The sequence below is a fragment of the Streptopelia decaocto genome, assembly GCF_964273445.1.
Source record: "Streptopelia decaocto genome assembly, chromosome: 2".
NCBI classification, from domain to species: Eukaryota; Metazoa; Chordata; class Aves; order Columbiformes; family Columbidae; genus Streptopelia; species Streptopelia decaocto.
The window spans coordinates 67,937,783-67,955,257 of NC_138655.1; the positions used below are offsets into that span (position 1 = coordinate 67,937,783).

The 17,475-nt window shown below is 42.9% G+C and overlaps 1 protein-coding gene across 5 annotated transcripts in view; it reads right to left on the reverse strand.

Annotated features, from left to right (window-relative positions):
* The window catches only part of LOC309436906 (poly(rC)-binding protein 3-like), a 151,578-nt gene that overhangs the window by 5,678 nt on the left and 128,425 nt on the right, over nucleotides 1-17,475 (reverse strand). For 3 of the 5 annotated variants that reach the window (XM_082046557.1, XM_082046555.1, XM_082046556.1), the window contains exons 12-13: nucleotides 13,521-13,690; nucleotides 11,749-12,223 (exon numbers count right to left, since the gene is read on the reverse strand). In XM_082046557.1, coding sequence (XP_081902683.1) covers nucleotides 12,127-12,223; nucleotides 13,521-13,690 — 267 coding nt within the window. In that variant the 3' untranslated portion in view covers nucleotides 11,749-12,126. Of the gene's footprint in view, nucleotides 1-7,126; nucleotides 7,686-11,748; nucleotides 12,224-13,520; nucleotides 13,691-17,475 lie in introns of those variants that run through there. The other 2 variants (XM_082046559.1, XM_082046558.1) reach the window with 2 other exon arrangements.

Here is a 17,475-nt window from a genome sequence, read left to right on the forward strand (position 1 = left end):
GTGCCAGGGAGCTTGCACATTCAAATCCAAAACAGTGCTCCCCATTGTTTTAATTATTAGGAATAGATGGCAGGAGTAAACACCAGATCAGTCATCACTCTGTTCCTTATTCCTGCGTAAATTGCTGCTGAAAGAGCAGAGATGATGGACAAGCCAGTGGGGTGGGGTGTGTTGCTGAGGAGTAACTGGCAGCACTGGTCCCTCTTGGCTGTTGCGAGTTCAGGAGTCGGTGCTTTTTATATTGGAAGAGTCTCACAGATCCACAAATAGTGTTGTATACTAGTTGTGTACAGCTTGTCATGTACAACTCTACATTTCTTCAGCATTTGAAACAAAGCTTTTAGAGAGCTTTGTGAAGAAGACAGGAGTGACTTTGCTATCTGTATCGTACGTTTCCATTGACGTACATGTGCTGTTGCGTCAAGAAACTATGCTGCTTTTTAGCAATGCAAGTAGCATGGCTGTAAGGGCAAAGAGGGAATTATCCCAGTCTTACTGGATAGTCAAGCTAGTTTATCAAGGTAAATGATCTCCTGTCTCTTAGAAAAGCATAGGCACAATTAATTTTAAGTCCTCAGTTTTCAAAAACAATTTTATGAACTTAGGATGAGCTATTCAGCTAGATAATTAACAGGAGCAAAGAATTATTTTAAAAAATATGTACTTCCTTAATTTCTTTCTAACTCCCTAGCTTTCTTGAATTCTATTTTTAAACAGTAAAGATGAAAGTAGTCCTAATAACTAGCTCTGTCCATAGCCACTATTAAAAAATGAGGTTTTAACCTCTGGCACAGTGGAATTCAGAAGAATATTTTAATTCTCTGATCTCCAGGACTTCCAGAAATCTGAAGAATCAGAATTAAGGGAGAAGACCTAATGTTTGTAACCTTTATTTGTTGATATACTAATGGAGAGTGTTGCCCAAATTTAAGAACTGTGGATTTTCATGCCAGCAAAAAATAGTTACGATTCCCAGCTCGGTGCTTTTGAAACTGGTAAGTGACTTCCAGGAGACTTGAAATGGAGTTCCAAGTGGCAGCTCTGCAGGGAGCAGGGAAGCACAGCTGCAGGTGCCAGTTGGTGGTGGTCAGCTGCTGTCTGGCAAGTGCAGTCAGTCACAAATGCCCATTTGTGTGCTGACTTCTCTCCCACCATGGAAAAAATAAGATGCTGCTGCCATGACTTGGAAGTAGATCTGGAAAAAGGGCTCTATTTGGTACAGAGGAGCCCAGCAGTGATTGCGCATAAACAGCTAAACCAAAATAACAACAAACAAAATAGTGTTCTCATTTGCTAACATGGTTGGTTGTCATTCCTCCACTAAAGCATATGATTTTAAAATTTGCTTCTGAATTACAAATACTGGTTAAAAAGAACATTAGCCTTGGTCAGGCCCCATGCCAATAAATTCGAGGAGAGACAAATTTAGCTTATTACATGCCACCATCCTTAAATTCTATGCATTTTATCATCTTAAAAACACTGAGCTAAAAATACTTCCATGAGAATGTCACATTACTCAAATATTTTCAGCACTTGAAAGTACTTTTTTTACTTATAATCAAGAATGCTTGCACCACTAGGGAATCAGACATTGAGCCAACAGGAATCATGCTGTAGCTGTCATTAGAAACCATAATATAAGTATATAATGTTTCAGAAAATCCCTTTTGTTAGGTACCATCAACTGAATTTGACGCTTCTCTTTCATTTCAGTTACTGTCTTGTGGCATATGCCAGTCTGCAGAGTGACAGGACACATGCATTGATGCAGACACTGATTTAATCAACGTGACTGCATTCCTTCCTGGGCCCAAAGAGTAAGCACATTTCTGTGGCAAGAATACCAGGATGTGCTTGTATTCCTAGAAAGTGTCGCTCAGGCAAGAGATTGAAATTTTCTGGTGTGAAACAGTTTTTCAGTGTCTGACTTCCTTTAATCTTCTGTTCATTGCTTCACTTAGAACCATCCTGGCCTGTTAGCTGGGAAAAGAAATGCAAGCAGTTCCCTTGTGTAGACATCCAAACCAGGTCTTTCTTCCAAAAATGCAGCAGAGGGACTAATACCTTGTGTAATTGGTAGTTACAGCAGCTACAGAGGATGTAGGAGATCTCTGTTCAAATCCTTCTTCTCTGTGCTGTCCTTTGAACATACAGTTCCTGTGATCTAGTTGAGCATGCTGACAATTCCAGTTTTTCCTGTAGAAACTGTGCCACTGTAAAGTGATTGAATTAGTGAATATATGTGACTTCTGGTTTGATAATCGTGGCACTCGCCCAAGAAGAAGATCCTGTTCCAAGCACATAAATAGTGCTGAAATACTTTCAGCTGAGACTGAGGCCGTGGAAGAAACTGGATTTGGATCTCCCCCATCCCAGACAAGCACTCTCATTTCCAGGCTGCTGGCTACTTAAAAATGAAAAAAACCTTCAATTTCTGCCTAGTTTGGGTGGGGAAGGTTCAGCATGTGCTTTCAGGCTGTTTGTAAAACCTCACTGAAACACCTTTGCCATGCAGGCTGGTGATGCTGAGACACTTTCCCAGGTGCCTGCATTCATGGCACCAGTGAGATTTATGCTGCTGGCTACATCTGAAAACAGAAAGAACTCTGCGTATTAGCAATGGACTAGGTTATATGACTGAATACCTCTAACTTTATTTTCCTTCTGGCTGACTGTTGCAGCCAGCATTCATACTTTCTATTTTTTTTTTACACTTGAGAAACACAACAGAGGTGCTTGAATTTGCTTGAGGTATTTGCCAGAACTCTGACACTGATTTGATGATGTGAAAGCTGCAGAACTTGTGCTGTCTTTCATTTGGAAACTCAGTTGTATGGGCAGTGACCTTTTCATACCGGATGCCTGGCTCCTCTTATCTACCATTGAGCATAAGTGGTTTAGTTTTCTGTCTTGGATAATATTATTTTTTACTTTTCCCTCCCTTCCACATACATCTACTTGTGCTTTATTGCCTGTTTTATATATTAAAGCTATCCAGGAACTTTTTCTTGCCATTCAGAAATCTTTTCCAACCAAAAATAATTAAAATGAGTCCTCAGCCTAGATTTTATCACATTCCTGCCTGTATGTTTTTGCAGAAGCCCTCTCAAAGGGTTTCTTTTTTTTTTTTTTCCCTTGCTTTTTTCATGTGTCTTTATTTTACCTCTCCTTGTTCCACAGACAAACATGCCCCTGCACTGGTTTGTTTAAATCTCAGTCTTTTCTAACCAATTCTGCCAGGCACATGGGAAATTATTTATGTGAAAGATGCTGTACACAGCAGAGCTGCCGCTGTCCTTTGCCTTGCCGCTTTACTGGGAGAGCAAAGACTTTACCTACTTAGTGTTGAACTGCAATAATATATATATATATATATATGTATATATTTTAACACCAGCCAGGCTAGCCAGAGAAATAGCTTTGGCTCTTGAGGAAATGAAGAGTATGGAGGTCTCTGCTGTGAAAGCGGCTTCAGCTCACCTTTCACCAGTAAGAAGTACATTTTAAGGAATATAAATATGTCTTAAGTAATAATAATACAGAATTTTGTCAAAGTTAGTACGTAAAGGTTGGAATAGCCAATCCAACATCTGGTAAGGCTTCCTGGGTACTGAAATGTAATGAATGAGGCATTCTGTGATCTTCCACGGCAGCCTTTGCTGTTAAGAGTTGCCCTGTGGCCACATCTGTATTGAAAAAGTTGTTGACTTCTACAGGTTTCCAAGTCTGTGAGCTCCTCGTGGTTGTATCATAGTGGCAGGCTCAGACTTGAGACCCAGACACGTGGGAGCTCTCTGTATCCTGGAGTCCATGGGAAACAGGAGTGATGTGCCCCACAAGTAATCAGCGGGGGCAGTGAGGGGAACCAAGACCCCAAGCTAAGTGCCTGGAGACAACTGTAGACCTTAGTAGAGGAGGGGTGGAGGTTGTAGAATTAGTCTCACATCGTTAAGGATGCTACTCGATGGCACTGCCAAAAACCTCTGCTTTCTCATGAGGATAAAGCGGCAAATGTGAAAGTAAATGTGAAAGTAGTGCCAATGCCCTAAGCTGAGGGGTGGCCAGAAGTGCTGGATGCAGCAGCCACAGCTTGGAGCCAGCCCCTTCCTTTCCGTTTCGTGTGAAAGAGAACTCGAGGCTGCACTGCAAGTGCTTCAGCTGATCCAAAGGAGGAGCTGAATGGCTCAAGCAGAGCGACAGGGCAGGACCAGGCACTTCCCTGGGCCAGCTCTCCATCCTCCCTTTTTAATGCAAGTTCTCTTGCTCCTCCCAGCTGCTGGGCTGGTTTCCTGGTGAGGTGGAAGGTGCTGTCTAGAAGCCTTGGCACTGAACAGTGCTGCTGGGAATGGGAAAATACGGAGGGTTTTGTCAATAAGGTACTCGGTACCCAAGTTCATTCTTTTGTTCTTGTTTTTCTTTCCTCAGTATCGGATCTTAAAATCAGTATGGGAAAAAAGGAGACAAACCGGTGGCTTCTTGTAGCAAGGAGCCAAATTCTGTCTTTTCTATGCAGCATGAGAAGTTCTCCAAGAGCAGCTTTGTTAAAAACCAAATAGGGTTTTGCAGAAATAGTGCTTACTCTACTAATTAGGCAATGTGGCTCCATCTAATCATGAAAACTCATCGTCCCTGACAATGGGCTAATGTACTTTCTAACGTTGCCACTATTGCACGGTTGTTACACTCTTTCCCAATGAGCACTGGGACCTTAAGCGTGATGATATGAAACCTTTAATCATTAATGAAAACAAGCAATTTGTCTATGATCTTAGTTTGACAATCCATAAAATAGTGTTTCTCAAATGACAAATTAGCAACTCGGTTACAAAGAACAAAGTTTAAACAACACAACCGTTGTATGCACAAAGCTACCATGTCTTCTTTTTTTTTTTTTAATCAGGAAAAAAATTTATTTATAAAAACATCTCATTTAATTGACTGTTGAGTCTCTAGCTGAATACAGTGGTTTAGAACACTAACGGCCCATGCTTTTATACAGATTAGCCAAAGCATGAACATCAATGAAAATTAACCCCCGGAAATAACTTTCTTTGCTTTATGTTATGAGCCACAACAGTGTTAAAACTGGAACAGTAATGAAAGCAACACAAGAGTTAGGAAGCACAGTTGCTTAAAGAGTAAAGGAAGTATTTTCTTTTGATGTCTCAGAATAATAAGAAAGTTAGAAATGGCAGAAACTCCTCTGTAGATTAGTCCATAGAAAGCATTGTCTCATGGGGCTTTGGAAAAGTCCTGTCTGGTGGCTAATGCACTAGGGCATGATGAGATACATTACAGAGCCCCCAGGCCAGTAACTTCTGAAGACAGCCTAAAATGTAGGAACAAAAATGAGGAAAATAAAAGGAAAAAAAAAAAAGGCAGGAAAAAAAAAAAGAAAAAAATCTTCTCACTATTAAAAAAATAACACTTGGGTACAACCAGCATAGAACAGCATTTCAATGCAGGCAAGTTTTCTCACACAGAGGTTGGTGTTTTTGTTTAAATGTCAGGTATTGAAACAATTACAATAGTCCAGAACAATTTTACAGCAGTTTTCTAGAGCTGTTAAATAGCTGAGGTACCTTGACATTATTTCCAGTTTTTTTCCCTTCAGTATATACCAAAAAAAGAAAAAAGAAAAAAAAGCCCCAAACAAAAATCCCCCAAACAACAAAACCAACCACCCCCCCCCCATTTGGATAAGTGCAAACTGTAACAATGGCAGTTCTACAAATGGTTACAGTGACAAAACTTAGTGCAAAGGTACTAAGGTGAGGAGAAGCCCACAGAATACAGAAATGACACAAAATACTGAGATAGTACTTAGCCCTATACAATAATAACACACTTTGAAATACCATGTTTTAAAAAGTATTGCATTTGCATTGTGTTTTTAGTTTATATTAAAATGCACTGAATACAGTTTAATTGTTAAAGCTTTGTGTCCAAGGAGTGCAAAGTGGATGAACATGGCGGGCTGATGGGATTCTGGATTCGGAAGTGGTGAGGAAAACAATATTGCATTACTGAGTTATGCAACGGAAATTAAAAAGAAGGCAGATGGACAAACAGAAAATGCAGTTGAAAACTAGTTCCAACAGCTGGCAACCAGCCATTACATCACCCAGCTCTCTTCAGTTTGGTTGCAATTAATTAGGTGCCTGATTTTAGTTAATCTGGACATCGTTAAGCTCATCGTTAAGGGGATGTTGTCTGTCCAGGCAGCAACCTTTGATATGCAGTAGATTTTATCTGTAATTACAATACAATCTGATTGCCTGATTAGTGTTGAGTTAAATGGGAGTGTATTTTCTACAGAAACCTAATTAAAAATGGTCAGTTCATTTTAGTTAGTGAAATACCCTTGGGAGGGGGTAACAGAGCAGTGACTGTGTGTGTCTGATTTGTACCTAATAGGTACTTTGTGGGTATCTATGAGAGTAAAACATCTGAGTGCAAGAGGAGGAGCCTGCACTCCCTCCCTAAAGCAGAGTTCTTAAGATTACAAAATTACTTTTTTCCAAACCAGAGAAAAATCGTTGCACCCTTTAAAAGAACTGAGTGGAAAGCCACAGGTGCCTGATGTTTTTTTTTTTATCTTGGTGTCTTCTAATCTTTCTAGTGTAGGATTTATTCTGGGACCAGAAAGCTTTGTTTGTTATATGTGGAAGTACCTGTGGTCTGCGTTGCAGCCCCCATCCCGTTGATAGGAAGGTGTCAGGGCAGGGGATGGGGCTCTTCTGGCCGGTTGAGAGCAGCAGAATGGCCAAGGGGACCAGCACTGCATGTATGGGATTTCAGGGGTGCTACCAGTCATCAGAAGTGCCAGATTTGCAGGCTCTGATAATAGAAAAATTCATCAGAGGTGCCAAATTGCCACAGAAAATTGTTCTGCAGTTGAAGGGATCCCTTCCAAGGGATGTAAGTGTCTTTATATACCCGGCAGTATTGCTGGAGCAGGACCCAGCTGTCAAAATTTTCCCTCATTTATGGTTTTTCTTTCTCGCCAGGTGTCTCCTTGCAGGGATGGGGGTGACTCTGCCGTGCTGGGGGGTGCTGGAGGGCCAGCCCTGTCCGAGGGACGGCGTCAGGGGGTTGGGAGTCCCCCGGGCTGGCGGGGAAAGCCCCTGTGCTGGCACCTGCCCGCTGTTGGAACTGGTTGGTAGGTGGTGCCCGGGTGTTAGTGGTTATGGAGAGCGGAAGACGACGTGAGTCGGCAACAGTTAACACTAGCAATTTAACAGAAAATAAAAGATGCCGTATTGTTTCCTTGATAACTAGGATCTACCACAGACTCTTGGCAGAGCTGGCAAAGCTTGCATTGTGTCTCCTCCCTTCAATATGGAGCAAACTTCTGGCGGTCAGATTTCTTAACCCCGCTCGTCGAAGGAATTTTGGCAGTGTAAGCGGACAAACTCCCCGTGGCCCCCGCGGCGGCCGCGGCATTTAGTGCCAGGAGTGGGACAGTTTTCATGCCAAGCAGACTGGAGACAGGAACGGCATAGTGGGTGGTTGGCAGAGTTGGTAGGGGAGGGGGGGTACTGGTACCGGCGGAGGTGGCCGCCAGCACGGCCATGGAGGTGGGGGTGGAGGTAGGGGTGGCAGACTGAGAGAGGTTCATGTTGAGGTCAACAGGGGTCGTGACGGAAGCGGTCTGGGTGCTGACTTTAGCCATCTCTAAGCTGCAAACGAAGAGAGGAAGAGGAACAAACAGGTTGGGAGGGTCCAGCCAGGGCGGTGGGGCCAGGAGGAGGAAGGGATGAAGGGACGGAGGGAGGGAACAGCGACCACGAAAGGGCAGGATTAGATCGGTGGGTGAGGGGGACAGACGAGAGGGAGGGAGGAGGGGGGAGAGAGAGAAAAAAAGGGAAAATGAGGGTCAAAGGAGGAACATGTTATGTGTTAAAGAAGAGAAATAACAAAAGGGTTTTTCATGATTCGATGGTGAAAACATTACTGAGAGTCTAAAGTTCTTTCCAAAAGAAAACAAACAAAACAAAAAAAGAAGAGGTTGGGGTGGGTTTGCTAGTTCATTTTACACATGAGAAAAGAAATCTAAGGAATGCAGGTAATGGCAAAAAGATGGACAAAACGAAACTTAAAAGAAAACTTAAAATAACTATGAAGTTTACTCCCCAGCACTGATATGGTGAATTTTGCTTTTCAAAATTACGGTATTTTTGAAAGGGGGACGCGGGGGGTTTTGGTCATTTTTTCAATTTGTCAATAGTACGCTTTGTCATTTTGCTAGGTTGAGAGGAGAATGAGCAATGATTTGCTGCTTCCGTCTAAGGCATCAATTTTTGGTTTGGTTTTCTTTTTAGAAAGTTCGTTTTTCATTTCGTCAACTGTGAGGTCATTGTGCATTTTTCATATAAAACAAACCTGATTAGCCAGTAGTGTGTTCACTTCGGTTTGTACTTTCCCCAGACCTTTTTTTTTTCTTAGAACCACAACAAAATAATTATGCAATCTAATTATAATGAAATTAGTAAAGAGGAAGACTGAAAACCACACCAGCTCCCGCAGCAGAGGTGTCCTTTCTGAGCTTGTGGCAGCAGTTACAGTGAACATAAAAGAGTTTACCAGCTGACAGACAAGGTACTACACAGATACAACATACACATCATCAGATGGACCCCGCCAGCATGAGGAAGTTCGGATTGACCCGACCTCCGAGCCTAAGGTGGTGATGGGCTCCTTGGAGGATGTAAGTATCAAACCACCTTCACTTTAGTCTAATGCCACCCATCAGCAAGCAAGGTGAGTTTTGCCCGTGTACTTAGGTTTTTCTGCACATTTTTAGACATAAAAATACAGTAATTCCAAGGACGCATTGTTTTTTTTTTTCAGATGACAGAATGTTTGCCTAGATAAATCTTCCCTTTGCCATGCATTCATTGCAGCTGGTGCACCAGCTTTTGGGTCAGCAAACAACCTAACTACCAATTTCAAGCTGCACTTTGTGTGTGACCAGCTGGGAGGTATCGCAGCCCAGCATATAAATATGGACTATGGATTAGATAATCTTTGCTAGCTACAATTATGCATGTATTAATTCCAAGTTTTTGTTTGTTTGTTTGTTTGGGGTTTTCTTTTGAGTAATTACTAACTTGTCAGGTTCATGAGTTTTCACCTGAGGTGAGCTGAGGAGCTGCAGCAGCTTCTCCCTCCCAGAGCGCAGCCTCCTTGCAGAGGACCTGCCACCTGCTTATCACATCCCATCAGGCCTGGGGAAGCTTCCCAGCACAGGATTGGTGCTGGTCCCTGTTGGCAGCACGGGCTGGGTGTGCAGGCTTAGAGAGCAGCTGTAGCCAGGCTACAGATTGGGAAGGGGGCATGGTTGTCCTACTCCGGGCTTGGGAGAGCCTCCCTTTTCCTCCTCTGAGGCTGACGTGCAGTTTTGAGAATGACAGCCCCGGATGGAGAAAGGCAACAAGCAGAAGACCTGCCCGCTCTGCACAAGGGCAAGGAGGCAAGCCACACACCAGCACTGTATGTGGGATGGGGATGTTGGACTGAAGCTTCCCAAAGCTCTGCTGCTGAAGGGGAGTCTGAAGGACACCTGAAGCAGGTCTGGGCTGGGGAAGGGAGCATGGAGGAGGGAGGGAAACACTTGAGCACCAGCTTCTCTCTTCCCTAAAAAAAGGAAGAGGGCTCTTGGAGTATTAACTCCTTGGTAGCTTTCCTTGGGAAGCTGGAAGGCGCATGGCTTCTCTGATGGGCTGGGAGGGAAGCAGAATGAGTGCATGAAATGCAGACCCATTTGTGGGAGGCAAAGCTTTGGTTTTCCTGCTCTATGTGTTTAGCTGTCCGCATGGGTGAGAATCTCAGAATTTTCCTAACATCTGCAGCAGAGTTGTTCTTTGCAGAGAGACGAGCATCCTTGTGCTGTTAGCTGTGCTACTTGCAACCTACTCACACAGCAGGATTTACATCAAGAATACTCAATCAGTGAATCCAGCTCCAGTGTACATCCTCAGATTAGGATGTAGGAGTTACATGGTGATAACACGGCAGGCTTTGAAAAACTCAGTTTATACAGTTGGCTTTTTATGTCTAACTCAGCATTGTTCTGGGAGGGAGGCATATAGAAAGATAATGCAGGACCCGGTGTTTCAGTGACTCCAAATTTGCCTACCTTCCATTTAACAAAACCCAAAAAATGCTTACTGATATGGGGGTATTTGAGCCTGAGCTTTTTCCTGCTCCAGCACGGAGATCAGATCCCACAGGATAAATGCTAGTGTTGGTAGCAGCTACTCAAACTCCCTGTCTCTGGTGTACTTACACAAGTACAATTAAAGCTCTAATCTGCCCTGCTTCACATTTATTACCAGTGGTAACACATAAGGTGAAAGCCTGTCAGGTTATCTAACAGCTGTCTTGTGACAGCACCCGTTTCCCAAACCAATTGTAGATGCAATAAAATTGAACATGAAAGCGGATGAGGCAGACTTCATACAGAATTTCATGGTGCCAATTTTACACTGTCTCTTTGAAAAACTGGACTTTATGAATATATACACCGAAGGCCACATCCTGCATTACCCAAAACTGGTGAAAGGAATAAAACTCAAGTGGGGCTTTGGCGGTCCTGTCAGCTCTGTGAATGAACCTCTCAGCAAAATGGCAGTAAAAAAATATCTTCAGGAAACTGCTCTTCAACAAGGAGAAAGTGCTGCTGGCTACAAGTCGTTTAGAATCCAAAGTCACATTATTACACAGGAAATCTGAACTATGGTCCATTCTTAATAAAAGCTGGAAGATGGAATTGAATAATGAAAATACAGTTACTACAATGGAGATCAGTTAAGAGACAGAAGATTTTACAGGAAAAGAAGACACTTCTACTGCAAACAACCTGGGACATGTTCTACTCATACAGAGGTCAGCACTCGGGTGATCAATACAGAATCAAGATGATACTTTAGAAAGACTGAAATCTCTGTCTTGATATTGTATCAATGTATTTACACAGCTATAACTGAGAGTATATGTACATATTCAACAGCAGAGTGCAATAAAAGTCTTAAAACAACTTAATAAATTATTCTATAGATGGCAACTTTGGTTGTAGGATAGTTCAAAGATACACATAGATTGTTTCGGGAATACATGGATAGTGGGTTTTTTTTGTTTTTTGCTTACATCCTATACTGCTGTGAGACACTTATTCATGCAGAAATACTGGCCCTGGAAACCAAATCCACAAGAATGACAGATCTTGCTGGGGAGAGAAAAAAATCCACCTTACCCTGAATGCTCATATGGCTTTTACTTATTGTAATTCTTATTTTGATACATCAGACTATACCTCGGGCAGTCTAGGTACTGTACTCGGCTCTTCCCCAACACTATTTATTTCATGCCAATGTCTTTAAAAGAGGCAGCAGTACTTGTGACAGGGTTAGAACTGATGAACTGGAATTGGCTCCCAGCACGCACAGGCAGCAGCAGCCTTGATCTGCCTCTCCCAAACCTGCCTGAGCACCTAAACCCCAGCTGGAGCAGATCTCCCCCTTGCCTCAAAGCTTCTCAGTTCTTCCTCCAGTGTAACTAACTGCGAACTCACAGCGCTGCTGTGGTGGCACCTAAACTGAACAGGGCTTTCTCTTGGGAAAAGAACAGTGTCACTTTTTAAAATGAAAAAGTCGCCTTAATGTCCTAGGTTACCTTAGAGCTTGATTTATTATACATTAAAAGTCTTCATTTACAAATGAAGTCACTTCATCTAAATACAGTTTCAACACATGGTACATAATAATATATGATGGTTTATTGTAGATAATGGTAACAAATGACTTCTATCTAGAAATTCAACAAGAAGAAAATAGTTTGTTTCTGGTTTCACAGGGTATAGATAGAGTATCCGTAGTATATGACTGCTGAGAAGTTTTCTTCTTTGCAAAAGTATGTTAAAAGACCTTTTATATATATATCCCATTCCGTCAAAAGAATCATTAAACAGGAGTAAACAGAAGTGTGAGAGTTCCCAGGCTTTTCTAAAGTGAATCAAACAGAGGTTTGTTCACTAGAGTTTCTGTCTCTGGTGAGGAACTCACCGCAACTCCATTAATAAGTGCATTATTTTATTTGCATGCTTTGGCTGTCTTGAAGATCTTAAATTGTTATCTTCTGAGATCCAGATGCATGCCATATGATGTTTGTGCAACTAAAAATGAAGGGGTCTATTCTCGTCTCGATGTGTGGGGAATCCCTGAACACCAAGAGAAGAACATATCCTTAAGGGTTAAAGGAGGGAACACATTTTTATTTGATTACAGGGCTTACGGAAGTGACTTATATTTGCTACAAATATTATAAATCAAAAGATTTGTATACTGTTTTAGGATTCTGGAAATGGCTTATCTTAGGCTTCACAATACCACCCCTCAATGTATCTTTCCCTAGGAAACTACTTTCAAGGTGAATTATAAAAAGTAATATTTTTGTTTGCTGTAACACAGAGCCGGACAAACATCCTTTTCCTCCATTAAGACATTTACAGTGGCTTTGCAGTGGTGCACTACAGAACCGAGCTAAAGAGGAGGTGAGACCATAGGAGACTGTAGACCTGCTAGCACAACAAGCCCCCCGCTCCCCCCCCCGCCATATAAATCACATACTTTCTACTGCCTTAACAGCAAACATAATTAAACACAAAGTTTAATTCATATCACAGTGGGTTTTGTTGTGGGTTTTTTTTTGTTTTTTTTTTTTTTGGGGGGGGGGAAGGCAAAAAGAAAAAAGAAATAAAATATGTAGCTACTCCCCCTCCCCACAATATATTGCCTTGGTCCACCATTTACAAGTAGCACTATATCTATTGCACTATTTTCTCAGGATTATTGCAAATAAAGGTGGCATCAATTTTAATATTTTTCTAAATAATCATATAAAAACTGATGGAAACTTAAGCCATCGCAATGGCTTAGCTAAGCAGCCAGTGTTTTCATTAGTTCTGGCACCGAGAAGTGGAGAAGCAGATAGTCTCTCAGCCCATCTCATTAGGGAATGCTTTTTACAAATTTGTGTTGCTATCTATCTCTGAAAAAATAAATCCCATGCCTCTTTAGCAACCAAATGTCAGTTTAATATCAACTTTGAGTGGCAATTTCCAGTTAGTAAATTAAATCCGTTTTGCAATCTGTTTCACTATATTTGCCATTTAGGGTAGTAAAGTGTGTCTGTGGATCGTATTTTCTTCTAAAGAATTTATGACTGTCAATTTATCTGCCTATATTTTAGATGGATGCTAATGTGAGTATTCAGATTTTTCAGCTTTTGTCATTCAACAGGTACCTGGAATCACACCAGATTAAGCTGCTTTCTGTATAAATCAACAGTAAACACAGGTTCTAACGATACAAGCTTTACTAATCATTAGGAACTGAATAATACTAAGCAAAATGGACACTGCAAAGCAACTTTCTGGATGTATCCAGGACAGACATTTGCTGGAGAGCAGGCAGAGCAATCTCGCAGAAGCGTTATCACTTACAAAGCAAACTTACCTTGCATTTATGAGGTACTGTGCTAAGCTGATGTTTGCAGGGGATCCTGTGATTGTAACTTGTCGTTCTGCGGAGCCTTCTGTGGCATTAGCAATCTTGATCTGCGCTCCTGACATCTGCCTGATTTCATTTATCTTACTGCCTTGTCTGCCAATAATGCAGCCTATTAACTGGAGCGGGACAAAGACTGAGATTAGTGCCACAGACACAAGGAAAAACTACTTCACTGCAATTTGTAGTATTGATAAAAACATGTTTATGAAAGACTCAGTAGCAAAAGAAAAGATTTTTGCCGTGCTGTTTGGAAGGAATAACTAGTGTGGTCTATTGGCTCTATGGTCATACATCTCTAGATCAAGTTTTGCTGCTAGGTGGTTATCAACTCAGTATCAGATTATTTAGCTGTCTTTTGTGGCAGAAAACGACAGTGTGCCGCGGTGCTGACAAACATGAACCACAGCCCATCGTGACTCACCAGCGGCGGCAGCAAGCCACAAGCAGCAGCTGGGGGTCAGGCTGAGCACCCACAGCTGCTGCCATCCGGCTCTGTGCCGGCCCAGGGTGCTGCTTGTCCTGGACCTCCCTGGGGACGCGTGGTCCTCACTTGGCCAGGGACTGGCCCTATTGAAGTCAGTGGGATTTACAGCTCTGTTACTTCAGGCAGAAGCAGGCATGGGAAGAGGCTGAAATTTTGTCACTGTGTAACTATGTTCCTCGAAAGAAACTTAATAAAACTTATATCTCCTGAATAAAACCGAGCCTGAGTTGTGTATGTGTGTGTCCCCCTAGATGCCCTCAAATGTTTTATTAAAATTGCATTGGTGTTATCTTCAATTAACAGTGTTTTCAAGGTTGCTTAAGTGCTCTTGGTGGAGTCACAAGCTTTGGAAGCTGTGTGCAAGACCTGGAGAAAGCGTTCAGCAGCACACATAACTGCTGCAGCTGGGGTAAGGGAGCGCAATAGCTGTGCCAGGGTGTTGCTCCTCTGGCACAAGGAGCGCCCCCCAAAAGCAAGTGGGCACCAAGAAGGCAGCTGAGGCTGTGGTGTTTTGGCTTCTGTAAGGCTGAAGAGGGGGACTTCTGTTTTGTGTTAAGGAACGATGGGTGCTGAGAAGTTCAGCAATGGCCAGAATGGGTAAAAAATGGAAACTTCACTCTACCATTACTGTTAAGACAGGGATGATGTTGCCAGTTTGGCAGAAGGATGTGCCAAGATGGAGAGGTTGCCTTCCCCTACCACCATTTCTGCTGCTTCGTGCCCTGACGTTACCATCTCTGTTACTGTAGTACACGGAGTATCGTGCCAGAAACAGATTCATATTGCCCAGAGAGTTTATCAAAAGAAGAACCATCTGCAGTGTAATCCTTGCTTCATGTTCAGGGACAAGCAAAAAGCCAGAGCAGGTACCCAGGCAGCCGAAAGAGAGACTGAGCGCAAGCGAAGCCCCCATGAGGGTGAAAAACAAGGCTTCAGGGAACACGCAGAGAATTTCCCATCCTGTTCAAACAGGAGGGCTTCTCTGAGCTCCCTGTCTTTATCCCAAGGGCCTGTCACAGTGTGTGGCTGCAGAGGACCTATGTGAGCTTCACCGGGAAGCCTCTAGCCTGCCTCTTGTCCGTACCAGCACACCTGCATACACTGGCTGTGAGCAGCACAGGGGGTCCCTAAGTGTCCGCGTCCTACGCCTCAGTCTCATCGTGCTCCACGGTCTGCAGGCAGTGAAAGGGAAGCAGGAGAGATGAGCACCCAGAGCACAGGTGGTAGTGCCAGTGCCAGCCACTGGTAGGGTTTGGCATTTGTCAGGGTATGCTGTCAGTGTGAGGAAAGCAAAGGCAGTCCTACCAAAGTATCATCGTACAGCAAAGCTGGCTGCACTAGATCCACTCTTATCTGTTAAAATCTGGTGGTGGACTTCCATAATTTTGTTCTTGTGAATCATTTGCATGCCATATCATAGCTGTAATTTACTTCTGGTCAGAAGTGTTCACTGCTGCAGAAGTAGAATGGAGCACAGGGTGGGAGGAAAGCCTTGAGTCATCTTCACTTGACTGGTAGCCAGAGTTGTTCACTGAGATACAGCAATGGCTTGGGGTTAGCCACCAGGAGTGGAGGCCATCAGTATTTCCTTCTGCCACAACCAACATCTACTAGTTTTTGAGATGACAATCTTGAAGTGACAGGTCAAGAATCTTGTCTGTTGCTACTGATGATCTTAGGAAGCAGTCACCAGGATTCAGGCTCTGTGAAGCAGCCGTTATGGTACCCATCATGTGTCCCATTTGCCATGCAGGGAGGACAGCAGTGCAGAGGTGCTTGTGCTCTTTCTGGAGTGTCTTTCCCATTACGTAATAATTAAGCAGTATCTGAATATTCAAGAGCTGATGGAAGAGGTTCGAGGGACTGATTTTCACCTACAAAGCTTTGATCAATCAGGCCACGGACATTTGGTTTACATAAAAACACTTGCCCTGCCTTGCTTTGGGATGAGTCCATGACAATTTTGCATCCAAACACGTATCTCTTTTCAAGACTGACTCTTTAATGCTATCAGCTGCCCCCCATCATTCTGCAGCTGGCCATTTCAGATGATTTGGCAGGCCATATGTAATTCAGTCCCACAGAAGTTCCTCACCACAAAAGCAAACTTCCCCGGACTTTGAAGTTGCTCCTTTGCATGCAATGTTGCTTGTTTCACAGACATGGGTTCACTGCTTTTCCATGCTCAGTAGACAGAGTTAGGGAATGTGAAGGACAGTAAACATGTAGCTGTTTTCAAGGACTTTAGGTGCTTCATTATTTTTGATGCTCACCTCCTTGTTCAACATACAGTGAGCCTTACTCTCACTTACAGATGAATAAATCAAGAGGAAATTTTCCAGAAAACAAATGTTAAAGCTGGCGCATGTGAAAGAGGAGCCTAACTTACTATAGACTACACCAAGCCTACTAGGCACCAGACTATTATATAAGACATGTACTATAAATATACATATATATATATATATAAAATATGCACATATATACATACAAACTCATGCACATATGTATTTATACATATGTGTTTATATTTTAACTCTCTCAAGACCTGAGCAGAACAGCTCAGATCAGAGGTGCCCCTTGCCCAACAGCCTGTTGCTGACTGTGGCAGCAGCACACGCTTAGAGAAAAAGTATCAAAAACAATGTGAGGTAAAAACCAAAGTTTTCTCTGGCATCCCAAATTTCCAGCTATGGCTGGCAGGCTACCTGAGCAGCAGCTGGTACCTCTGCCTTTATGCTCAATAGTCTGTGTGTCTGACAATTTCTCCCTCTCTCACCCAAGAAGGGCCATAGCAGTGACCTGCAGAGCTTGCTTGTGTTTTGTGTATATCACTATTTGTCTGTACACCTCAGAATTTCAGCTGATGGCCTGACCTTCTTGGACTGTGAGCACCAGGGAAAAGCTGTTCTCCTTTCTCTACACTGGGTCTGATCTTTTTTTCCCTACCTCAGTGTACCTCATTTCTCCTCATGCCCAAAAAAGCCCAAACAAACCAACACTAAAACATGAATCATAGAATGACAGAATCATAGAATCATTTCAGTTAGCCCAGGAAGGCCAGTGGCAACCTGACTTGTATCAGTTCAAACGTTAATCTAGCACTGCCAAGTTCACCACTAAACCATGTCCCTAAGCACCATCTCTACAGATTTTTTAAATATCTCCAGGGATGGTGACTCCACCGCTTCCCTGGGCAGCCTGTTCCAATGCCTAACAACTGTTTTGGTGGAGAAATTTTTCCTAATATCCAATCTTAACTTTCCCTGGTGCAACTTGGGGCTATTTCCTCTTGTCCTATCACTTGTCACTTGGGAGAAGAGACCAACACCCTCCATGCTACAACTTTCTCTCTACAGCACCTCCATGTCTGTCTTGTAGTGATGGGCCCAAAACTGCTGAGTACAGGGGGACGAT